At 40.8% G+C, this 26,730-nt stretch overlaps 1 protein-coding gene across 1 annotated transcript in view; it reads right to left on the bottom strand.

Annotated features, from left to right (window-relative positions):
- Window positions 1–26,730, bottom strand: part of LOC140269133 (receptor-type tyrosine-protein phosphatase N2-like) — a 203,651-nt gene that overhangs the window by 30,018 nt on the left and 146,903 nt on the right. Inside the window, exons 13-16 of the mRNA XM_072364154.1 lie at window positions 24,198–24,410; window positions 14,115–14,309; window positions 6,360–6,507; window positions 4,234–4,307 (exon numbers count right to left, since the gene is read on the bottom strand). Coding sequence (XP_072220255.1) covers window positions 4,234–4,307; window positions 6,360–6,507; window positions 14,115–14,309; window positions 24,198–24,410 — 630 coding nt within the window. The remainder of the gene's footprint in view (window positions 1–4,233; window positions 4,308–6,359; window positions 6,508–14,114; window positions 14,310–24,197; window positions 24,411–26,730) is intronic.

Here is a 26,730-nt window from a genome sequence, read left to right as displayed (position 1 = left end):
CTAAGACATCTTGGAACCACTGAAATCTCTTTCAAACCAACCCAAATTGTGTTGAGCAGCTGGTAAATATGCCTGCACAGATTATTTTTTATATTTACTCTAATATCACAATCATACCATTGCCACACTTCTTCAGTGCAAGATTGTATTGTTAAAATAAATCTACATTGATCGTTGGTGGGGGAGGACCCCTTGATTTAACACTTTCAAACTTTCTCCCGTCATGTTGGACCCCGTTTGGCTTTAGAAGTGCCTGACTTCTTTTCCCACGATAGAGAAAGACGGATCAAGATACGACCAGCAGTCCTCAGAGATTTTGGTCCATACTGGCATGATAACATGATGCAGATTTCTGACTGAATCTCTCGCTACACCACAGTCACTTGACTTGTATCTGGTCCCTGAGGAAGTCTAGTGAACTCACTGTCGTATCTTAAAAGAAAGTGAGCTTGTGGCGTGGCGCCTCCTGCAAAAAGTGGCTGTTAGAAGATGAGTGATGTCACTGAGGTGATAAAGGTACTTATCGGGTATCTTTTGCCAATATGAACAATCACGCCACTTTCCCCTGTCTGACGTTTGGTTTGATCCTCTTGGAGTTTCTGTTTGCTTTAATTAACAAGCAAACCGATGTAACTACTAAAGCCTGTCATGTCTATCATTTTATCAACACGAACAAGCAAAAGTCTTGGAAAGTCATTTCTTTCGTTATTCATTCATTTTCCGTGTTGCTGAGGTTATTTGTACAATAAAATCTTATTTTAATTAGAATTAGCTACAACTCAAAAGACACTTTTTTCGGCTATTAAACGGTTATGAGGTAGAAATGAAGACAGAAGATTAAATTATTTGTGGTCTTTTTAATTTTCTTCAGTGTAACTTCATCAAGAAAAGTCAATAAAGGCTGTGAGGCTGACTGAAACTCACAGTGGTGTGTTATCAGCATGCAACATGCACCATGATGAGTGTGTGCATGTTATTTCGTCTGCAGACTTTTAAGTAGCATGTGAGTGATTGATTAGGTCTAAGGAAGTGTGTGTTTGAGTGTGGGAGGAAACTAATGAGCTTGTTTTAGACTGTCAGTCTGTCAAAGGAGAAGGTGAGTGAGTGCTGGTGTTTGTGAAAATGAATCACTGATTATGTTTGTATTGGGGGCCTCGGGCCACATGAAGGCAAACGTGAGAGGGAACGCTTTTATTTTTTCACTGATGATGCAAACGTCAGGCGGGAAATTTGTGTTCAAATATAAGTCGAGTTACCAACTAGACTTCTGAGGTAATTCTTTACTTTACATTTAACACCTAAACCCCGTAAAGGCCACCATCAAACACCAAAGCTGCAGCTGAAAGGATGACTGTCTCTTGCATATCTTCATTGGATGTTGTTTTACACTTTAAATTTGGTGTAAATCCAAAAAAACCCAAAAGGTTTTTGTTGGTCAGACACCCGACAGATTCAGCCTGATCATGGCATCCTTTTAGCTGCTGCTTTGGTTGGTCCTCAGTACTAAAAAGCATTGCTGAAACACAGCGAATCGTCATGTGTGACCATGACCCAAAGAGCTGAAATGGTGGCAGTCGATGAGGGAAAACCTGGTTGTCCTTGTTGGAGCTGGGGGGAGAGAGCTGACTTGCAGCAATGCACAGAATTTGAGTGTGGTGCACGGTGGCAGGCAGCTAATCGCATGCCAGAGTGTATTTGGGTGAGAAACTTAATCCAAAGTTGCTTGCGACTGCAGGCGAGCATCTTGCATGTCATCTTTGTTTCCATTGGTGTGTGACTGGGGGACTTAGAGGCAGAAACTGTTAAATGCTTTGTTGGCAAGAGTAAAAGGGCCAATGTACAAAGTAAGCAGGGTCAGACTGGGAGTAAATTTCAGCTCAGGCAATTTTCCACGACTCGCATACAGCTGTGCAAAGCAATTTGGAATCGCAATCTCTGCATCATGTTGGACAGTCTTACTGCGGTTTCAGAAACACGGACAGTGCTGACAGAGAGTGCTTGCAGAGACTCACCTCTAAATAGAGCAATTTTCAGAACACAGAATCATTTATCTGCCAATATTACTCACTTCTTATGGCATAAATGTAGTGTGTGCATGACACTGTGGGCTCACCAAAGTGCTGGAATAAACCATCTGTTTTCCAAACCAAAGGGGATGAACCGTGTAATGGAGAGCTGAGGTTGTTTGCCCAACTTTCCCCACTACAGTCCGCTTCTTCACTTAACCTCTCCGTTTTGCACCAATAGACTGTTAGATATCAATGCAGTTGATGTTTAGAGATGTTTAGCCTAATAGTGTCGGAACTTTAAGTGCTTTTAAAAATATTTGAACTTCCTGGAACTTTTATCCATTTATAGGCTACTTTGTGATGTATTTTTGTCTGCCTTCCTGCTGACTTCTGAATGGATCCTCTTAAAGTACTAGAAAGAGGTGACAACGATACTTTGTGCATCTACGGTAGTGTACTTACCTCATAAAGGGCAACAGAACTCTCCACTCAGATGGGCTGTTTACAGAGAAGTCGGCCAGGACAAGCCTGCATGTAAGTGCAGTACATTTACAAGTACTTGTAAAGTCTATGAACGTCACACCAGAACCTGAGCTCATACGAGGCTCAAACTCATGACCAAACATTTTTATAGTAAATTAAATTTGAGGGACTCATTAAGTGGTTTACTGTAGGTTTTGCTCATTATAAACTCATTATGTTATTAACTTTTTAACTAGATTCAAGTTGTTGTAATGGCAGTAAACTGTAGCCTTTATGAGCAGCTTTTGCCACAAAGTCAGTCAAAGATTTATTTACATTTAATTTTGTTGGGAATGAAAAAAATAATAATAATAATGACCATGTAAGTACTGAAAATCTATTGAGTTTAACTTGCTTTAAAAGCCTTGTGAAACTTTTCGGTTCACCCCAGTGTTTTATGTGAAAAGTTATAGTTTTGAGCATTTCTGCTCATTAAAAGATAGCTTGATGAAGGGCTTAAATATTTAAACTATTTCATTATTATTTTTCTTCATAAATGCATATTCCATTGCTTCCCAGGACTTAAAATGAATGACAAAAGCAATCCTGTTGGCTTAGAATTTCACAATTCGTACACCCGTAATTAAAAGTTTCTGATGTGATAGTCGGACACCTTCTCATTATTTTCAACCTGACAGCAACAAGCTTTATGGTTATTGACAAGCTGCAGGGAGAAGATCCCAAACATGGAGTCTTCTTTCGGTCGAAGTGTGGGTGAGCACAGTTGGAGGAAATTCCTTAAATAACCACAGCATGTACCGCACATTCACATACATTCATTCTTTATTATTAGAGTGTGTGGGAGGTGTGAATGTATGCTTGACAGTCCGTGAATGTGCGTTCATGTTTCAGTATGTGCTTTTGCATGTCTGTGTGGGTGTCTTCAGTGTTGTGTGTGTGTGTGAGCGTGAATTATTATTTCTGAGTGTCTACATTTCTGTAATGTTGGCACAGTTTGCGTGTCTCTTTGGGCGGGTACATCTGTTGCAACTGTTTTTGCATTTGTGACATTTGACAGGGTTGCTCTTCGTTCCCGTGTAGTTTTGATCCCTTCTCCCTTTGGTCTCTTGCTCTCACACAAGCACACACTCAGCCACTTTTTTGTGTGACAGCTAGACTTGAAATGCATGTAGTTTCTGTTGCTTTTAATGGAATACCACTGAATCTGTCTCAAGGGGAACGTAAACCTCCTATTCCAACCCTGGTTTCCAAATTGATTCACTCTCTTACCGTGTTCACATGGCTCTTTCGTACCCCATCTCCTTCCTACAGCCTGCTTTGCTGCTTAAATCTTTACTGTGCCACGATATGGCCTCAGCAAGCCAAGCGCACCGTAACAGTAAACACAAAGTAGTGTCAAATTAGCATAACCCAAGGTCAGAAACAATCATTTCCCAAGACCCTCTGGATCAATTGTGTTTTCATAAATGAGAAGCGAGCAGAGAGCCGTGCACATGTCCTTTCTCACACCTTCCACAAGCGAATGCTCGCCTGGGGTGTTTGCTGTATAGCAATCATTAATATTCATGGTGCAGAACATACACATCGTGTGAGACTGCCACTGAAGCTAGGCAAACGTTGCATCAAAATTTATATTGGACAACGGTAGGCTGCCTTTGTTTCTGTGGCGCCCCGTGGGGACCGTGGAAGCCGGGCACAGTGGCGGTCTGAAGCAGAGTTTGAATGCAGGAGAGGTACTTACAATTGGGCTGGCATTGATGTAGTCAGAGTTGCCCTGGCTGTTATCCACCTTCAAGGTGATTCTGGAGTGATCATCTGGAATAAAAAACAAGTCAATTTCATTATAGTAATGCAAGTTTTCACTGGCTATGTTAAATGTATTATAATGAGTTATTATTTTCCTAACTGTTGAACACTCAGGACTAAGTGACTTCAGTAAGCATGAATGCTTTAATGAGCAATGAATGGTTTCTATTCTGGTTTTATCAAGGTTGTTTTCAGAGCAAAATAAGATCAATTCATTCTTTCATCTGCACGTCTTCCAGGCAGGTTGGTCCAACATTTGTTATTGAGGGTAAAATGCTTCTGCACTGAAAATCTGTTTCACCTTGTCCATACTGTGCTTTATGTGTTATCACAAGCAAATCAACCATCACCCTTAGCCTCAGAGAGACGATGTCATATAGTGCAAATTTTACAACTTTTGGAAGAACCAGCACCAGCTAATCACTCTTCATTTTTCAGAAAGCAGTTTCACAAAGCGTGACCCACAAAGTGTGACGCTGTTTCAGCCATTTATCCCAGAGAGGGCAAGTTTTCTCTCCATCCCACACTCATTCACAGTTCAAGCTGCCATGAAAAAAGCCATGAGCAATGCCAGCAGCAGCCTGGCCACAAAGTGGCTGCATTTTCAGGCCACCGTTTCGCTGCAAAACACCCAGTCAAAGCCTACAAGGAAGCAGGCTTTTTCCAGAGAGGTGATCGTTATTTAATTAACGTTGGTTTTTTAACATAAATGAAGCAGATTGAGTCAGAGGAGCTGAGAGGTGGAGAAAAACGGGGTTTTCAGGAAAACAAATGGTGAGTGGGAACTCCTGGAATGGGACTTAAAAGTTTAATAAAACCGACATAAGATTACTGAAGTAGAGATGCATGTGAAGCCAAGGTTGTCTCTGACAGTTTATACATCCTGTGACTGTTGGGCAGCTTTCTTTCAGATTTGCTGTTCATTATTTCTCGTCCATTCAACTTATCTAAATGGGTCGAATGTTTCACTCTTGCGGGCAGTTCCCTGAAGCATGCAGATAAATTGGTAATAGTTCCTCCCCACTCCCCCAAAAGAAACTAGAGGTGCTTCACATAGGAAGCACAATTTATTCCTGACAAACCGCTTTCCCAGCTGACGATCTGGATTTCATTAAGCCTTGGCCTGGTGGAGAGAATAGGACAGCACTTTTTTAGATGGGCTATTTCCACAGAAGCTTAGAAATTTTAATCATTGATGAGGTCTGTGCAGGAGAGCTTTAATAGAAAACTAATTTACAACCCTTCTGCTCGCTGCATCTGCTCCCAGTTTCTGATAATAGAGGCTGTGCTCCGAATACATGGGAAAGTGTTGCGAAGAGGTGGTGAGGGTAGTGCCGCCATGTTTGGGGGACTGATATCAGGAAGAGTTCAGATTCAAGTGAGAATGTTTTTCTGTGCTTAATTAGTGTGGAATTCAGACCAAGCTGCATGTTAATCATCAAAGAACCTAAAAGGTGTTTTCAGAACACAGGAAGCCTTTCATAGCTCTTACAACCGTACGATCACAACACCGGAAGCCTCCATTACACACACAGACTCACTGATAAAAAGTTGGTCATATACGCCACAATTCTTAATGTTAGCCGCTCTAAAACTGAACAAAGAGGAATAAACAGAGTCAAGCCCATTGTTTATCTAGAAGAAGCAGTCACACCTGTTCTACCCACTGGTTGGCTGTGATTTCACTTCATCCACAGGACTTCCACCACTATGCAATGCACAGTTAGTTTTTCTTCTAGTTCAATGCTTGAAAACCAACACTATGAGGATATTAGAATCAGACATTTTTATTGAAAGAACCCACAACAATTCTGTGCCTTGGTGTCTAAAGACTTGGGTTTAAACTAATTTAATGTTGATGCTAATTGTAATCAAGGCTTTCAAAGACTTCTCGAAGTTAAGAGAACATTAGTGCTCTGAAACATAGGCTGTGAACAACAAACGTGCCATGGCTGACATCGCAGTGGTAGTTTACTTTGTAAAGCTTAGCTTGATTTCTACAATCCATGTGCTAACTACCTTTAAAACTAACATAAGAAGACAAGGCTGAACAGTGCTTACATGCCACCACAGCAGTCGAGCGGTTCTTCTTTGCATTGCCATCCTTCCGGCCGACAGTGCTTACGTTGGGTTCGGCCTGGTATGCACATAGCGCCTCCCACTCCTTCTCCAGGCGGTCCTTGTTCTTCAGGTGATCCTCCATGTAAGACTGTAGGGGAACAGAGTAGAGACCAGGGTGAGGCGTGGCAGGAGATGCAGTAACGGCTCAGAAATGTATCCTTATCAAATGGTGCTGGTGTCAGTACATTCAGTGTCATATTCTCTCTTTAGTTAGGCTAGTGTATACCTAATATTCAGCCTGGGATTGTAATACACCAAATAATTTTCAATAACTCTCTGGCAGGCTGCTCATTTGAACTTCAGAGGAGGAACAGATGGGACAGCAGCTGATTATACTGTAAACAAAATATCAATCAACTAAAGAAAATTATTTTCTGTGACTGTTAATCGGCTTTTAAACTTAATTTGTTGTCCAAAGCGGAGCTGCACACGTGTTAAACAGAAAACAAGTTTCTATCTGTTTTGGTCGGCTTAAATTGCCAATTAGAAGCGATAACACTGAAGAAGTTTAAAATATTATAGGGTAACAGAGTCAGGCCAATTATAAGCCTCTGGTTTACAATCTTCAGTTTTATAAGCTTCTCTTTGAAGATTAAAACAAATTCAACAAATTATTTGGATATGCCATTAACCCCAGATCTGAGGGCCCATGTAGATATTTTCCTCAGTTTATTAGATGCATCAATACAATGATAATTGTAGTGTGTGCCCGACTAATCGACTCTTGCACCACGTAATGGTGACCAGTTTCACCCTTGCCATTATCGACACATATAAAGTTTTCACAATTAAGAAAGACAATGTGACTTTGAACAATTTCCTGTAAATTAACTTGGCGTAAGAGCATAAAAAGTGGTCAAAATGCTATCTGATGGAGGGGGTAAGCTTTGTTTTTTGGCACACCTGAGAATCAGCAGCTCATGCATACAAAATATGGATGATCATCTGTAATAGATGAGGGACCAAAACGAGCTAGTGTAGTTCTTTAAATGGCTCCAGCAATGATTTATGGTGGCAGTTACAAATGGGGCTGATCTTAATCAGAATTAGCTTCCCAAATAGCCCTAATGGCTTTCTGCAAAAATGAGAGGAGTTTGTTAAAAATGGAAGGCAGCTTGGCCAGATTTTTGGCTGCTGGAAGGTAATTGAAAAGTGTGCTGATCAAATGCATTGTAAGGATTTTATCTTGTGCTTATACATCTGATCAGCCGCTGAAATGCAGCTCAATGTTGGTTTGGAACTGCAAGCTTCGCCTCGCTACAAGCACTAAAACAGTGTAACACTAGCCTTTCTTTCCTATAGTACTGGCTCTGCATTACATTTGCTTCAGAGCTACTAAAAGCAGCAATGATGTAACAGGAAGTCTGAAGCTGCGACTCTCCACCTGCACACAGCTGCTTACCAACCGCAGGAGGTCCAATCCATCAACAGACACATAAAAGCAAACGCACAGCCGGACATCTAACACAAAACTACAAATAAAAAGGTTTTTATAAAGGTCATAAACACTAAAAACAACCCTGTTCACCCACACAAAAAACCCCAGCTTCGCACAAACAGAAGATACAACCAAAATCCAAATATCACACTGCTTGCAAACATGCTACTTGCATCTGTGCATGTACTTTTCAGTGTAAGTAATCCTACAGAAGATGCACACACACAAAGAGTGTCCAAATCAGATGCCTCCCACCGCGCTATACCCCCTACCCTCTCTCTCCCTCTCTAATGCCAGAGTAATAGGGTTTTGTGGCTGTGTAAAGGGATTATTGCAATCCAATCAGGAGGTGCTGAGATCACCATGTGTCGGCCAAACACTGAATAATCCCCCTACTGCGGGGGGGCTTACAGCTGCCAAAGGTGCTCAATAAAAACCTCTACGCAAGAGGACTGGCCGAGTCTCCATTGTGGCTGTGACGCACCATCTGAGCACCTGTAAGACAGAGCAGCATGAAAGCCAGCCACATGGGAGGTGACATAATGCGGAAGCCATTTCTGATCAACAAAGACCAAAAAGAAAGGGGAAGTGGGTGGAAAATATCACTGCGGGACACAGTTACCCAGCAGGGAGGGGTGTCCATTGGTTTAAAGTAACTACCTAAGTTAATGAAATGCTGTTTAAGTGTAATATTTATATTCTTTGTCAAAATATTCGCTATTTTTTACTCAGATAAAATGGACTATTATTCAATGCATTAGAATCTTAATCTGTGATTAAAATCCTGCATGAGCTGCTTTTGCACAGCATCTGTATAAGTGAAAGACTTCTCCAACAAACATGCAGTCAATCACCACCAATCAATGTGCAGCAGTCTTTCATTACAGAGACTGCCGTCTTATTTTTAGTTAAAAGCTGACATCCTGATACACGAGTCAAACTTCTCCACAGCTGAATGCTTCCTCTTCTTCAGAGTGATTTAACATCCATTTCCTGAAGCCCATTCTTCCTCTAACCGTTGCCCTGTGACCTACCAACTCCACGGATCACATCCCAGCTGGCCCGATGGCAAGCTAAGGAAAACCACAACAAATTCCAAGCACGGTTAATCTCAATGGAGGCTCCTGCTGCAGTATAATCTATGACACTTACTTGGCCAACAACAAAAGACAAGATAATGTGCTTTATATATAGAGTCGCCTAATCCTCTTAAGACACAAGCAGAGAGGATGTGGGGGAGGTGGTGAGAGTGCATGGGGTTCTCAGAGCAAGTCACATGAGAGCAAGTAATACATTAACTTAGATAAGATGGTGAAAGCTGTTTCTCCTCAAATTAAAATCGGTGGGTGGAAGATGACATGGAATTTGCCAGAGGTTTACGAGAGGCAATTAATTATGGGGGTAGGTGGGTGGGTCGGAGGGCGGGGAGGGGCACTGCCGCTCATCTGCGATCGTGTTCCTTTCTTTGACGCTTGCATTTTTAAAATTTTATTAATCACTCCACAGTTGCTTCACCTGAGTGCAAAGCAGAGCATCAGCTGAAATATTTGCTTTTCCACAGAATCGCTGTGCTCGTCTCATTTTATGATGTATTCGGTCTCCTGCTGCGACACCCCTCTTAAAAACTCTCGACTCACTTTCCACCAAATCTGTCGGCTGGAGCCCAGGTTTGTTGCCAGAAGACTCCCTGCTCGGTCTCTGCTGTCTCTAGTTAACGTTGCGGTGTGAATTTGAAATGAGTTGTCTTGTAAGTGCGAATATTTTTGTATGACTGACAGTTCTGACTGCAAAAGGGAAGTGTGAGCAGTCAGAAAAAGGCACTGTTCCAAATCGTGGAGAGGAGAAAAGGGAAGGACGGCAAGAAAAGAAGATGATGGAGGAGAGAATAGAAGAAAAAGAACAATGCAACGACAAACAGACAGACAGATGCATGAAAGGAAAAGGGGATAAAAACAAAGAAGAAAAATGTGTGAGCTGCATAAAAAGCAAGTGAAGATGGATGACGGAATGAAGAAAAATACAGAAGGTAATCGAGGAAGGATGGGTGCAGAAATGGTGCAGAAAACCTGGAAAAACAAGTGCAGAAAAATCTGATGAGGGTCGATGAAAAAAAAAAAATGATGGTTGGTGGGCTGTAAGAATTAAAACATTAATAATAGATGTTTAAAAACCTCATTCAAGTCTGTCTTTCAAATTTCAGGTTTACATGCCCCTGACCTTGATGCTTCTAAGAGGTGCAGAAGCTGTGATTTTGGAGAAACATGACCTGCACAGGACAGTCGCATTATGTAACTTTCCCTGTACTGCCTAATGTTTCTGTTGTGGGAGGATATGGTCGGTTTGGGCCAATCAGAGCTGCAGTCTGTCTCACTGTACGTGTGAAGCTGTCCAAGGTGCTGAAACACTTTCAGCTCCGGCTGTGCATCACCCTCTTATCCCTCTGATTCAGAGCAACATTTGCTGTGAATTTGGGAGAGAACGAGAGAGATTTAACTAAAGAGCTCACAGCTTCCTTCCATTAACTAACAATCACACAACAACACCTCTAGTGATGATGAGCAGCCTGTGACTTACAAACTAGCAGAATCCCCAGCACCTCATCCTTTTCACTTCCTCAGTGAAATAAAAACATGGAGTTAAATATGCCATGAACTCCTCAACCATGCAGGGACCTCTTAATAAAAGCAGCTCTTTTGGACAGGTTTATAGCTATTAAACAGCATAGTTTCAATTAAAAGAAGTGCATTTGCATCCAAGATACATCTTGTGTTTATAACCCAGCAACTAAATTGGAAACAGTTAAAAAAATAAATAAAAAAAATAAGGCTCAACAGTTTTATATACTTGGCTACATACAGTTTGACTCCTTACATCTATGTTCATACCATAAAGCTACATGTATAGTGGGGTGGTACAGACATATAGCATATTAACTCCATACTAGGATTAGTAAAAGAAGCAATAAAGGTTAAATATGTAAATAAATTAGTGACCTAACAAGGTTAATTGTGTTTGTTTTGGATGATTTTGTACATCCACTGCTTTTGCACTGGATTATGGTGTCCAGTGTGTGGATTTTTAATGCCATGTTGAAATATACATCATGAATTAGCCCAGTCTAACACATAAATATGATCACATGATAAACATGCTTTAGCTCCATTGGTCCACCAGCAGTTTCACAATAAACATTCCTTATTTTCTCTTTCTAAATAAGCTTAAGTCTCACTATATTACGTTGATTGTCTTGCTTATTATTACGTCTTCCAGTACTGACTCATAACATCCAAGTTTGACACCATTGATTGGACAAAAATACTGCTGAGGAGGAGGATGGGCAATGGGTGGCATTACTCCACCGACTACCATCCCATCTAACAGAATGTTTTCACTTTGCCCATGTTTAATCTAAGGAGTTTAAAAAGTGGTTAGGTTTAGAAGTTACTATGCAAGTACATAGGGGTTGAAAAACTTACAGGTTTGGGGCTCACATTTTCTATTCATGAATTGTTGTTATGCGATTGCTGCCCATCACAAACAAACACGCTAAGGGTTTATTTCCATCCTACTAATCTTAACCAGGAAGTTTGACTACTACATTTTGGACACGAGGATAAATGACCTTTTTATCTAATAAACAGTTGATTACTGTAGCTATTACCACTTAAAGTCTGGGGGCTGGTGAAGTTGTACTTTGATGTTTTCTTTGAAACAGACCTGAATATTTCCATTAGTCAACACAATATTCATATTAGAACTAACCAAACAGTAATTAAACTCAAAAGTAAGACTACATATGAAATAGCAATGGTGCCATACAGTGACTTGGACTGTAAGTCACTGCATGGTTGGTTTCCATTTTAGCCACCATGTACTATTTTATACTATATATTTTGGTATATTTTAGGCTTACTTTAATGTCATTGTTTGACATGGTGCTTGTTTAGGTTGTGGCACTAAATCTACTTGGTTAGGTTTATGAAAGATACTAACTGTGGTTCAAGTAGACATTTTTCACAATGTTAACCATATGTTAGGAAGCTGCTTTCTCATAGGTTGACACGGTGATGAGCCCTGATCCCAAATATATGCCTTCTGGTATGTTGCCATCTTACAGTTTTACTGTAGATTTTCCAATTTCACGGCCTGTAGTTTAAAATGACCATCTTTCACACGATGGATCACTGTAGCTATGGAACATTTTATACATGAAACTTTGTTCCAAACAGTTTAATTAATTGCAACTCATTTTCAACCATACCCTCAAATGTTGTTAAATTTTAACCGATTGTTAATAGTCATCTAACCTTAACTATGTCTTATTACCACCATCTGTCATAGCTATGACTTGAACTTTAATCACACTTTGCTATAATTGCCTCATTGCACAGGCAGGATGTATCGAATAACATCTGAACAGCAAGTTCTTGCTTAAAAAATATCTGCAGAAGAGGTTTGTATTTGTATTTAATCTTAAGCATTTAAACATTTAAGGGCTGGTCTCAGTTTTCTGGGGATGGTTTTCTCTAGGATAGGATGGTGCTGTGTGTATGTGTGTGAAATAATTTTATGGAAATAAATTACTTCAAGCCCTTCTGAAGTTTCTTTAGAGAGGATTTCAGAATTTAAATTCATTTCCATCACCTACACAAGATTAATCATCATGAACAAACTTGATCCACTTGGTCGGTCTCCTCCCTTCCCTCACAACATTTACATATTAGTCTCTATAATTTAAGACACAAGTAACTCTTCATTTCTTCCCTCTTATCCCTCTTTATCTCTCAAGAAAAGCCACCTCTGCTGAGATGGCTGCGTCTGGCAAAGACAAAGCAAACGCACCTAAAAAAGTTCACACCTTGCTGTCACATACTCAAATCTATTTTCATCTACATATGACCTTGGCCGTTCAAATGTATGTTATTTTGTGTTGTGGGTGCGTGAAATATTTTAGCTAAATTCTGAACCTGCGTAGAACAACACAGACACTCTGCAGCAGCACAGAGCTGCAAAGGGAATCATTTCAACCACATACAATTCTGGTGCAAATCTCAGGGGTAATTAGTATCTTTGTGCCTATTGAACACATCAAAAAAGCCAGTTCTATCTCATCTCGCCGGCAGCTTCATAATGCATGGAGAGCGAGACGGGGGCGGGTGGGGGGAGTTGGGATGAAGAGGTGGTGGTGTTGAGGGTGGTGGGTTGTTGAAGTGAGTAGCTGTATAATCGCAATTATGATGGCGCTCAACAGAATGCAACCGAGGTTCAATAGAGATTTTTTATCTGCAGGATAGAAGAGGGTGAGAAGCCTGCTTATAGAAACTGTGGGTGTAATGAGATGTACAGAAACACAAAGACATGGAGAAAGATGAGAGATGCAGTGAGAGCAGAGGAACAGGAGAGGTGTGTGTTTGCTTGAGGGAAATGATCAGTATATGCAGAGATGGGGCCGAAATGGTTCCACTGGTACTTAAAGAAGCTTAAAGGGTGAGTGAAGAGATGATATAAGAGGAGATAAAGGAAAGCCATTTTAGAGGAAAAAGATGTTTGGCTGCCATTTCATCATTGGAATGGAATTAAAATACTTTTTATTCTGTAAGATCCTCTGGAGGGAAGTCATTTGGCTAAATATTTTGACTGGACTGTATTATTTGATGAATGCTTTTGCAGAATTACCTGAACTGTGATCTTATTTGTCTTACATATGAAAGTCAGAGGAAGGGATGGCATAAAGTGATCAGACACAGAATACTAAGACCGTGTCTTATAAGAAATTAAGGCAAGTTAATGACTTAAGAATTATTTATTTTATTTTTTAGTTAGTTTTTTTCTTAAGATTAAGTTTAGAAATCAAATTTACTTGGTTTGGTTTTGGCAACACAAAATCCTGGTCAGGTTTAGGCACTAAAACTGGCAGGTTAGGTTTTGGAAACGATTTCGGGTTGGTCATGTGATTAGACAGAAAACTGGGCTCTGATTGGCTGAACAGCCATTTGACATAATAGGATTTATTTGACAAGCTTAAACTGAAAATGTATGCAGAAATTCGGAGTCCTTGAACCAGGCAAGACATTCTCCAGCCTAACTCTTATTATGAATTCTACTTTTCCCTTTCTATTATTTCATAAAGTCAAAAAAAGATTCTGGAGAGAATTTGTAATAAGCCGAAAAGACTCAGGGTTTACTCAGATGTGAGGCTGTCCGTTTAATTTTCAATGCAGACTTTGACCTCACTGAGACCTTCAGAGAAAACTCACCAGTATCATGTGACCAGTTGAGATGTCCATGTTTGAGTGGGCAGGCTCTTCACTCCATGAGGAGATGCTGCTCCGTGCGGAGGGGCTGACTGCTTGACCGCCATCACTGAACTGAGATGAGACACTGTTGATCCGGGAAGAGATGGGCTCTGGGCGCTCAGGAGGCTTGACTGCCATGCGCTGCCGACAGAGTTCCTAAGGAGGGAGGGTGGGTACAGATGAGTCACTGTTGCATGCAGTAGTCAAGACACTTGACATACAATTGGATTTGAAGGACCTCGGCAAATAACTGATATAATTAGGAGGAAAAAAAAATCATAGCAGATATTCTTGCTTTGCTCTGCTGTACAGCCTTCATAGGGAATGGAAAGCAATGTGAAACGTATTAGGCAAAGAATATGCAACAGGAATAATGCAATCCATATTTGTGTTAAAACTGCCTTAAATGAGACTGTTACTCTAACTGAAGTCGAAAGCTCCATTATTGATATTGCTGTGTTGCAAATTCCCCATGTGGTCAACATTCATTACCCAACTGCTTTGTTTTTTGTATCAGGCATTTAAATCACGATATAACACTCACATTTGATGTCACCAGTGAGTAGTTAAACCTCTGAGTTTCTTCAGACTTGCCACAACATATCAGTAAATGTATTTTTTCTGGATCTCAGTGATTCCCAAGTTAGTTCCCTCTTACATGAATGAGTGCATCTGCTCTAAACTAAGCTTCGAAGGGAAGAAAATGCGCAGTCCAAACCGTTGTCAGCAGATTGCCAGCTGAGAATCCCAGTCATGTGTATCATTGAAGCAGAACTTGATAAACTTTGTACCCTATTACTGAAACTGCCACTATGGGTTGAAAAACTGTGGCTACGTCTGGCTCTGAGTAGTGCTTCTAATGCAATTTGCTAGAATCAATGGCTGTGCTAAAGTGAAAACAACCCATCAGAGCCAGGGGGAGTCTCTCGTTGCTGGCAATCATGTCACTTCTATAGTGACCATGGTTACAATCGTGCACATGCAGAACAGCTTCCTCTACGGAGAGGATAGCATAGCACAGAGGGAAGTGAAAGGGCATTCAAGCTGCATTCACTCAGTCATTCAAACTAAGATTTTATAACACCTGACAAATCCCATCTTCTTAAAAACAAAAAACTGCCCTTTTCATTACGCTTTCATTTGATATTTGTTGTTACAGTCATCTTTCTGTGCTTGAAAGCTGAAATATGCAACAGTAAAAGGGTTTGATTAGCAAATGTTAGTATAAATCAATTTTGTGCAATAGAAAAGAAAAGGACCCGCTAATAAATTGACCTTTATAAAAAGCAATGATTCGGTTTGTTATGCTCCAGTGTGTAAATCTCAAGTCATAAAATTGCAAAAAGAAAACAGATTTAATGCTACAGGTTGCTGTGAACAACTGAGTGGAAAATGAGGAACATTTTCAGGCACTTAACCATTAACTTCTGAATGCCAACCAGTAAAAAAAACACAAAAACGACTAAATAAAGAGTTTCGCCAGTAAGTATGCCAGTCAGCCTCTCAGCAGCAAATACAATATGTTCATCCGTATGCCTGAGCAAACTGTCATTTTCTGTCGGCTGGATACATGACAACAATGAAATGCTGGTGCAATGGCCCACGTTTCCGTCAGCCTACTCTGCACAGCTCCAGGAAGGAACATCGGTGAGATGTAGTGAATGATTGTGTCACTCGGAACAGGAGAAAGGAAGTCAACCGAGACAATGTTGTGCGAAATGAAGAGCTATGATTTCACTTTGTCTGCATTAATGACTGTAAATGAGACACATTAAACCCATTAAGACAGAAAAATGCAGAAGATTGAAGACGGGTCGGTGCAGGGCCTGCTGTGATGTAGTCTGTTAAGGTGATGAGTTCGCTGAGCCACAGGGCAAAGCTGTCATTTTAGTGGTCAATCTACATTCCCACCCTCATCCATGATGATGCACAGTGTGGATGAATGGAATCACAATGCAAGAGGGGTGGCTTCCTCTGAACGAAGGCTGTGGAGGCTGAACCTAAGAGATTAAAAGCGAGTCTGGAGCTGCTGAGATGGCTTCTATCAAGGAAACCTTTTGGATAACTTCAAGGTGTTTTGGACACGTTTAACTGGAGGGAGACACCAAGGCAAAAAGAAGACCAGCTGGAAGATTACTTCTCTCAGCTGGCTTAAATACACATTAATATCCCACCAGAAGAAGGATCTAGGAAGACTGCTGAACCGCAATATGAGCAAGGTGTCTGTATCACTGTAACACAGTGTTAGTTATTCTTTTGTTTCCAAACTGAACGATTGTCTGAGGGTGTATATTATAAATCACTGAGCTTGAATTAAGCATCATATTGCTTTGTTCTCTTTTGGCTGTCATATGGAGCATATCTCCACTGCTTTAGGAATACACAATGAAACTAGACATTTTCTCTTGTGTATTTTTGTGCAGAGCCATGGGTGACAAACTACACCTACATATATCTATTCATGTTCTTATTTGCTGGAACCATCACTGTGCCCTGACAGTACTCGAGTAAGAGAATCTGGAAAAAAAAACATGCTTTTTTGGGCCCTCTGATGGAGAAACCTGAATGAAAAAAAAACCTGGATGCTGCTGCAACTTGTGTTGATTCCCATTTTCAAGCCATCCTCCTTCTCAGGTCACCAACTTTTGCTTCAAAAAGTGGTTAATGAAATGATAATACAGGTGTTTAAAAGACTAAGCTCAGAAAGGTTGTATATCAGTAGAACTTTTGACTTTACATTTACATGAAATATGACATTTCTCAAATTTTTAGGAGCAAAATCATCACAAGTACCTGATCAAAGACCAAGTTTTTCATTTTTTTATTATTCGTGTAAAACTACATTTGTATCCATTCAACAACCTACAAAAATATTTAAATTCTTTTCCCTTAATGGACAAAACATATGGAAGAAGAATTCCTTCCAAGCTAATATCCAAATTTTCTGGCTTGACTTGAAAAAAAAAAAGATTCTGATTAATTCTTGGCGTACAGATGGTGCAGGAAGTTCTTTCATTGGAAACTGAGCAGACTGTCCAATAACAATAAATCAGTTTATCATCAGGCAAAACTCTAAACCCACACTGGTTCGTTCATGACATAATATACAGTAAAATATATCACATTACAGTGTAGAAGGCAAATCAAACGTTAACTTGTCACCCGGGACATCCTTTGAATCATATTACGCAAAACCATACATCAAATGCATCTGCCTTCAAGGACAAGGACTACAACAGAAGACCTGGACTGAATCTCGTTGAGAATCTGTGTTTCTTAATGAGCGAGATGTTGATGATTAACCAGCGGCCTGTTTGATTGACAGCGGAGGTAATGTGAGCAGGCCTTCATTAGTCTGTATCAGATCTAACGGATGCGCTCGTAGGTCGGTGCGCTGACACTGATCTATGGGCGCAGACACGGACTCATAAATGCGTGCAGATTATTAAAGTGCTTCAGTACCTGGAGCCCGGGGATACTGACAGCACTGCTGCTTGGAGGCAAACACAAACATGCCTACATCTGTGAGAAGAGCGTTCAGACTGATAGTAGAGGAGGTGAACTGAGCTAAATATATTCTGCAGCCTGGTTTCACACTTTTCTATTGGTGCTATAGTCTTTGCGTTTTCAAATGTCAGTGTTCTGTGAGACTGTAAAAGCAAGCTGGTTTGCAGCCTGGCAAACAGTGAATTTTTCAGCTGAGAGCAAGGCTGAAATGATAAATGGACGTACAGAAACTTATTATACAACAACTTTGAAACTCATTTGTAATTCATGTAGAAAGATGCCTGAAATCCACTTGTGTAGCTGCAGCTACTGAGTCTTGGACTGCTCACAAGTAAATAAGAGTTCTGCAACAGTCCTTTTTAAGCACTTAATACATTAAATAATGAGTTTATCAATTAAACACAAAATAGTGATCAGCAGCCTCCGTGCAGGTGTTTTCTTTATGCATTTTTTCACCCTAAAACGACTTTAAAATCTTAAGATATCTTCACCTCTGCTTGTCCAAAAGTCAGTATTGTTCCTTGAAGAGATCAAAGTTTCACTTAGTTATGTCTTTTTTTAATCTTTTACTTTAAGAAACACTCGTCGGTGTTCGGGAAAAGGACAGTTTTACAGACTTACACCTATGTAATAAAATGTTTGAACGATAGCTTGAGGGTGAATGGATTTCTCAGAATTGCCAAAGTCTCTCGTTACTGACCTGGGTTCAGGGTTGGAAATCATCTCATCTCATCAAAAAACCGCTTTAATCTGAAGCTTTTGAGAGGGAAACGTGATTAGCAGCATTCGTAGTGTATTTGAACGATCCCACACTGCGAACTTTGCAGGTGCAGCAAAATCTTTTATGATGTAATTAAAACTGCTTCAAAATGGCTTCCCTCTGAGAGCCAATTAGAGGGAAAAATGGGGAAAAAACTTGAAGAAACCATATAAACCAAGACAGGTTTATAGTGTAAATAGTGCAGATTAACTGCCCTGACACCTCCCATCTCCAAACTATGTCCATACAAACAGAAGAATCTTTATTCACTGCGTATTGATTCTCAATACACTTCATCTCACTAATCACTGTGGTTTATGATCTGGAGGTCAGTCTACAGCTTTTACTTAGTGCTGCCTGTTTGGAAATGTATGCCAGTAATGACAGAACAGGTGAAACTTACAGTCAGACCTCCAGAGTAAACTCTTGTTCTGTGCTTAATGGAGCGGAAACCTTTCAGTGCCAAATGGCTTAAGTGAAAGCCAACTTGCAGAGTGTTGAAGGTCATCCAACATTTTAATGCAAAAGCAAAAACAAAGAGACAAAATAATCTTTTCGAGGACGTCCACATTAGCTTTTTCAGTTTTCTGGACTAATTCTATTTGACAGCTCATAAATCAAATGCATTTAGGAAAATCTAAAATATTGTGGCAACTGCATTCACTTTGACAATAAAGGTGGATAAATGTTCACAAAGATGGATTACTCGTCTCTGGAAAAGTCGGCTTCAAAATGCAATAAAATGAATGAAAAACGCGTGTCTGGGAAGTGAGACATAAATCTGAAAAATGAAAGAAGCTTTTGAAAGAAAAAGGACAAATTACCCGACTGTGTTCAAACAATAATTGGTTAAGGATTCATTGGTATGCCATAAATAAGATTGCCTTACTGAAGTTAAACGCTTGACTTAGGCCTAATTTAGGCTGAAGGACAGTGGATAACAAGCAGGAAGCAAAAAAAGTTTGCACAAAATCTACACTTTGTATTTTACTTCCTGACTTGTACAGAAATGTCTCTTTTTCACGGAGGACGGCTTTGTTTCGTGGCGAAATAAGAAAGAGCGGCTGCAGAAAAGTCACGTGTAGGTTTATTTGCACGATCTTTGTAGGAATATCCTGTGTGTGTGTCCCATTCCTGCATAAAAAATGACAAAACCCAACAACCCCTCTCATGGGCGTCAAGCCAGGGAATCCACTTGGCGCCACATGACCATCTCGAATCGATGCATCACCCCGGGGCGACGGTGGGCGTGTCAGTGCAGCCAGGCGTGTGCCACCCAGTGCACCCCCTCTTTACAGAAGCATAGGGTCGGGGCGCATCACGCTCACTGGGGCGCCTCTGTTTACATGCCCCTCTGAACAAAACAACTTCAGGGGCTTGAGGGCTTCGACTCTGCATGGACAAAACAAATAAAAAGGGGGAACAATACGCTTGAGCCAAGACAAGGTGAGAAACAAGAGGGAAGGAGTAAAAGGAAGCTCCCATAGAAACATGTCAATGCAGCGATTGTAATGCAAAATACTTCAAATAAAGTTTTTCTAAATCTAAAGTTTGGACATCGCTGAACTACTGTCACTGTGTTGTTGAATGTTGCGCCTCATCCCCACCAGCCTTCAGTTCAGTGCACAGACCGGGTTGTCTTCATTGTTCAAACTCATTCGCTGTTGAGTCCCATCTTCAGTTCGCATCCCTGAGATTTCAACTTGTTTGATTTTATTCGATAAAAACAGATTTTTCCGAGTTCATGTCGTGGTGTTCATTGATACTTTGAGGCCCATTAACAGGGTGCTGTGATATTTTCTATCAACTTGAGCTGAACTTGCCATCTTTCTGAAGGTTTTGGGAAAGCTGGCTTGAGGTGTTTCGCTGTAAGAGCGTTTCCATCAAAACAAGAAGTTGTTTTTGTTGGTCACATCTTTGTTGGTATATCTTTGCACTGCATTAACGGGCCGTATTCTTGGTCAAGTGTTTGGCTTACTGGTCAAAATAATAAAATTTGGATGGTGTCACACAGTCGCTCACCATTTTGTGAGCTGCTGCTTTGAGGTGATCATCTGCAGAGGTGGCTGAAGTTGGAGAGCATTGCTTAAAAAACTGGATAAAAATATATTTCTTTGAGGACTAATTAACTTTAGATACTTTCATGGAAGGGCCACCAGCACAATTATCAGAAAGGAGTGAATCTAGTCAGAAAATAGTGACACCATGCCTGCTTCTGCCTTCACCGTTGCCATGGCTTTGAGAATGCAGAAAGTTAACCTGTTAGAAAATCCTTGTTCAACTGTCACTCTGGCAGCTGAGATGTGGCGTGAACAGTCTGCTTTTTAGTTTATGCCGCCTGGAAAAGGGTCAGGCACAGCTGTCAGGGTGTAACACACTCATTCTTGGTTTCTGGGTCACTGGAACCAGGGGTTTTAACTTTGTACATCTAAACTGGGTTGGGAGCACAGTCTTTTCCTTACTCTATAGATTAGTAAGATCAAATTTAGATATGATAGTATTATTTTGTAATGTTGCTTTATTGTTTTCAGTCGCTCCACTTTAATCATGATAAACTGGAGAGAAGTTGATGCTTTTAAATGGGAGTTTATTCGTGCCTGAGATGTTTTGGAGCCACCACCTCTCTTGGTCCGAATCATTCGATGATGATGGGACACAGAGTCAGATCTCAGACAGATTCATACACCATCCACTCAGGACTTCCTGCAGTGGCTCTGAACATCAATTCAGTTCAGCAGCAGCTTTAAACGTGTGCAGTAATTTATGTCATCACAGGCTGACCTGCCTTCTGCATTAAGTTCTTATGTTTTATCCAGGATGGTTTACTCATTCTGGCACTTGCTCCAACAAATCCACTGTAGACAAGGACTCTGAGGGTGTGTGTGTGCAAGTTTTTAGTAATATATAGTTTTCTATCATTTCAAAATTCTATTTTACAAGTTGTTTTAAAATGTTATCAGCAAATGGATTCATTTAGTTAAGAGCAGGAGGTGTAGGGCAGTTAGGGAACAAGTTATCGTTTGCTTGTTTAATCTAAATTGAGGCGTGCTGGAAATTTGTTGTGCAATGCAAAGATGCTGTCATGGCCAGTGAAAGTCATTGAAAATTAAATGAGACAGAGAGAAGATGAAGAATTTAATCTAATCCGTGATTTAATGTTTTCTTAACTCTTAGAAACTTCAGTTTAGATTGAAACATCTGCATATCTCATTCCAGATGTTTCTGAGGTTTCAAGAAAATTGATGATATCTTCCAATAAGATAATATCTGTTGAGTTTTTGTATGATGAAGTACAAAAAAGTTTCATGTTCCCAAGCTACGAGTGGAATTAAAATAGGACTTTTAGAAGCAGATGAAAGTTTAATCAGATGAAAAGATGAGTAGAATGCAATGCAGCAGACTCCCATGTTGGCGGCAGAGTAATCTAGGGACTGAATGACTGACAAGCATCATGTACCCCCTCCCCGCACAGCGCTCTGACACGCTGCACACACTCCTCTGTCGACGCTTGTCAATCAGCATCTCTTTGTCAGTGACGGCCAATCCCATGTTGCAGTTACACTGAGACCATTTGACTGACAAGCGGGGCGAGGGAGGGGGGTGGACAGAAGCTGAGAGAGCTGAAGGTGGTGAGGAATGGAGGTGGGGTGGCACCATGACGTGAATGAGAGGCTATGTTTGTGTGCGTGTGCATGTGTGAGCAAGGGTGTGAAGCAAAGCCTCAATCAACTGCGCCAAGGGCAAGAATCATCAACATGCAGAAGCTGGAGAGTGTGTTTATGCATACAGTATGTGTATGTGTGTGTGTGTGTGTGTGTGTGTGTGTGTGTGTTTGTGCATTAGCTGCGTGTGCATGTGTTTGACAGTCAGCACGAAGGAGCTGCAGTAGTACGGCCGTCAGCCAGCCTACCGCTTCCCGTCTGCTTTAATTGCATGTAGCCCTGGAGACTACACACACACACACACTCCAGCCCAGGGAACTCCTCTACAGAGCAGCGCTGACAAAGAGACAAGGTTTACACGACTAAGATGGGAGCTGAACACCGAGGTCTTTCACTGAGGATGACGACGGCTCACTGTCGAGACTCGATAAAGACGACAGAGGAAAGAGAATTAACTAGAAGAGCTTTAGGAGCAAAGTGAGGCTGAGTAAACATCCAAAGAATGAGCAACAAGATGGGCTTTTTTTGTTAGCTTTTAACCTGATAAATAATGCGCAAACACAGTCTTGTGCATGAATTCTGATTAGCATTTTACAATTAGAGGCTTAGTGTCATTCTCAGAGGTAAGTAAGCTAAAAAATAAGCTTTCATAGAGACCGAGGAAGTTGTGCAGATGACATATCAGCTATTGGATGTGTTGGACTGCTGTTAAACTTTCCGTTTGAGGTTGTTCAATTCTGACACTCGTGTTTGAGTTTCCGTCTTCTGCATAACAGATATATTCTGTAACGTCACATCTGGCTCCGAGCAGTGAGGTAAACCTTTGACGCAGCAGCGCAGGCTATTTCAGGAGTTAAAAATCCCTGGAGAAGAGCATAAAATGTAAGCACTTAGGGGACAGGCTGGGCTCATTATAAAAATCAATGCTCACAGGACCACTCTCATTTAAAAACATGGCGGGGAAAAGGTCAGAGGGAGCGACGGAGAAATCTCAATCTAATTCTTTACTGAAAAAGCCACTTAATATTGGATTCTGTAAATTAAATTTCACACTTGGCTATTCTGGCCACAGGATAATTGCAGCCAGCAGAGGAGGAATGAAAATAACTGGAGGTGGAAAACCTGTTGGATTTCATGTTTCTGAACACTGATCTATTTAAGAAGGATGTGGTGGTGGTCGAAAAAAACTCCATCCACAACAGGTTTCTTTCCTTTCACACTCCAGCACGTTTGCCATAACCTGAAATAAAGGACTTGTATGAAAAGAGAGGCTTCGTGTCTAAAATTCCCCATAAAAATCAAGCTCAAGTGTTTGTGTGCAGTTATTTTTGCTTTTCCAGCACCTGACACCCACATCTAGCCCAGCAAAAAAAAACAAAAAAACATTTCTGCTGGGATTCTTGATGATCTTGTACAGCTGAACATTTCCAGAAGAATGTTGCTTTACTTATGCTGCACTCAAGAGTTTAATTTTAGCAGTGCTGGCATGAGATGGTGGGCGGAGCCTGCTCGGGGGTAATTCTTTGAAAAGAAACACGCAAATAGCATTCTGCGAGGCATCCCACTCAAACTTTAGCATCTCATTGTTTGAACAGAAGAAGAAGAAAAAGAATTCTTATCTTTGAAAATGGTCAAATAAAAAGAAAATTAGGTGTTTTATGCCAAAAAACGTCTATTTCAGAGCTTCTAATACAATGGATTGTACATGTTTGAGGACATAAAATGCTTTTAATAAACATTTACTGTTTGACAAATGTTTATACAATTAAAATATAATCAGCTGTTACTTCCTTGTATTTGCTGGGGTTTTCAACAAGCTCCTAATACCTAGAAATACGACCTATCTGAGGCACAAGATACTTAACAGTCTTTGTTTTTCCTTTTAAAATACTGATTAATTGAATGTACACCTTGAACAAAAATTCTAATAAACATGTTTAAAAAAAATATACTGATAAAGGTTAAATCTAAGATGGATCCTTTTTTTAAATTGCGAAAGAAGTTATTTTAAATTTAGAACTCTAATCCAGGAATAAAAGGTTCACAAAGCAACCTATAGCTATAAAAACATCCAACATAAATCAGATACACATAAAGCACAGTAACACCTCCTACCTGATAGGTGGCAGTAGCATCACTGCCAGCATCTGTCCCCAGATTGGTGAGCTTTTCCTTGATTTTATGGTGGGAGCGGTGGCGGAGGCAGTAGACCACGGTGGAGGCCAGCAGCACGCCAACGATGCACAGGATGGACACGACTGTGAGGATGAGGAACTTGGTCGACTCTGCTTGGCTGTACTTGGTGGGGATCTGGTTGATCTGGCTTCCCTGTGGGCCACAAAGGAACAGATAAAAAATTATATTTGGATGCATTTGTCTGTCCTTTTTCTTATGTGCTCAGTAGAGCGCAGTGATGGGGGCGGTTGCATTGAAATTTACTGCAGGCATGTGCAAACAATGTGCCTAAAAATGTGCAAGCATTCAGGTTTCACTGGTCAAACAAGAGGAACTAATACGAGATCATCAGCAAAGTCCTGGAATGGAACAACCCTGCGGCCTCTCAGAGCTTCATGACACACGATTTGATATTGAATTGAAGCATCCTTCAAACTGAGCAAAAAATGTGTTACACTGAAGTCTTTGATTTGACAACACAGCCCCCTAAAAAGCCTTAGCATCTACAAAAGAAGTGAAAATATATATCACATGGCTCTTTCCTTTTTTTGGAAACGCATAAACATGCATATCACTGTGCTCGATAAAAAGTATAATCACAAGCATTTGTTCCACCATCTGTGCTCAGCAGTGCACAGAATGCATAAACTCCTGTTTAGCAGAACATTCTGGATGTCCCCAGACGGCTCAACACACCTTTGCTATAACGAAGGAATCCGAACAGAAGCAACGGACATGCTGGTGTCTCGACAACTACGTCCAACAGATCCCTGAGCAAACAACTGGAGATTAAGGAATTCTTTCCAGCCAGTCTGCTGCTGGAGATGGCAAAATGAACACATGTTGTATGATAAAAGTCTGTGTGTAGCAACAACTGCTTCAATAATTTAAGAGTCTTCGCTGAACTGTTAATTAGCAGCTCCAAGTGCTGCTTGCTGTTCATTTTCAGACATAATAGGCCTGCTGCATTTTTACCTGACGACTAAAAACCAACGTAGCTCCGCTTTATTACAGACCGTGGAACGATGCCGACAACAAAGAGCGGAAGGAAGAGAGCTGCAAATTGCACTGCCAATGACGAGGCTCACAATTTGTCTTGACAAAGAGTTTTTTTGTCGAAATCAATAAAAAATACAGCTTTCCTTGACTCGTTTCTTCTTGGTAACATGTTTTTCAGGTCTGTGTAGCATGGTAAAGATTAATCATGCCTCTTTTTACTGGCAAAAACACTCAAACACTAAATCTCATCTTCAGTTTGCAATGCTGGTAGAAAAAAAAACAAGTGGGTCTCTTAACCTCGCAGAAAGGCACCGCATTTGTCTCGAGGGTAAAAGAGGAAGACAGGAGGGGGGTAAGAGGAAAAAAAACCTCAGTGGTAGAGGTCACAGAGATTAGGTGAGGTGCAGTGGGTGAGTTAATGGAAAGGAGGTTTTGAAAGCAGTAGGGAGGAAGACAGCCCTGTCGAATCCCTCCTGCCTGCCTGTCAGCACAGAGGAACCCTGGGAGGTGGAAAAAGGAGCGCTCTACACCACAAATTCTCCTGGAATTCTTGTGAGGTTTTAGGGTGCAACAATCCTCCCCCCTTCCTCACCACCATCATCAACATAATGCCCCCCCGCCCCAATGATTGCATTCATTGCTGCTGCATTCAACACCTAATAATGAGTGCCCGCAGAAAGAGCCACAATAGGGGACAACAGTTGTCCGGCGCTTTGTGGGGTGTCCAATTTGCTTGTGGAGCTCTAAGCCGTACTGTAAAAGCTGGTTGCATGGTGATGTGACGGGCCTTAAAGCAAACAGTGGGCATCTCTGAGAGTCTTCTCAGTGCAGAGAAAAAAATGAGAATAAAGCAGAACAAAAAAGGAGAAATTCAGCTGTGAAATACAAGAGATATGACGACTGATATACTAGAAAACCCACGTTACCATTGTGCTAGTTGATAAATCTGTAACAGCCATAAAGCAACGAGTGTAATTATGCTACATCGGTATGGATGCAGACATTAATTTTACAATACACATCTGTAAAAGCAGATTGATTGTGGTTTGGTTGTGGATTTTTAATGCTTCTTTTCATTAATGCGGTTTTAATGCAAAAGATCGCAGCAGAAATATCAGCCATTGAGGAAGCATCATAAAGAAAAGTAGCCGAGCAGCAGCCTGTAAGTGTTGTGGGCTTGGCATGGCCATTAATAATGCATTATTGCTGATTCCACATGCTTCCACAGCAATCATCTATTGCAAAATGTATTTTTTTCCCCTCCCTACCACGGATCAAATAACTTCATTTGTCATTTTACTCCCTGAGTCATCTCATTGTTTTGTCAAATTAAGTTTCATGGAGAGGCATTGCATCTTGCTCGGCTAGTAATGGCCCATAATTCAAGGCTCTAACTGTAACAGCTCAGTCATCTTTCACGGGACAGATGCCGGCGTTTCCAAAGCACGCACACACATACACCGAGTCCACCTCC

The sequence above is a fragment of the Leuresthes tenuis genome, unplaced genomic scaffold (genome assembly GCF_036924035.1).
Source record: "Leuresthes tenuis unplaced genomic scaffold, fLeuTen1.0.hap1 SCAF_14, whole genome shotgun sequence".
Lineage (NCBI taxonomy): Eukaryota > Metazoa > Chordata > Actinopteri > Atheriniformes > Atherinopsidae > Leuresthes > Leuresthes tenuis.
This window is presented reverse-complemented; position numbering and strand designations above follow the sequence as displayed.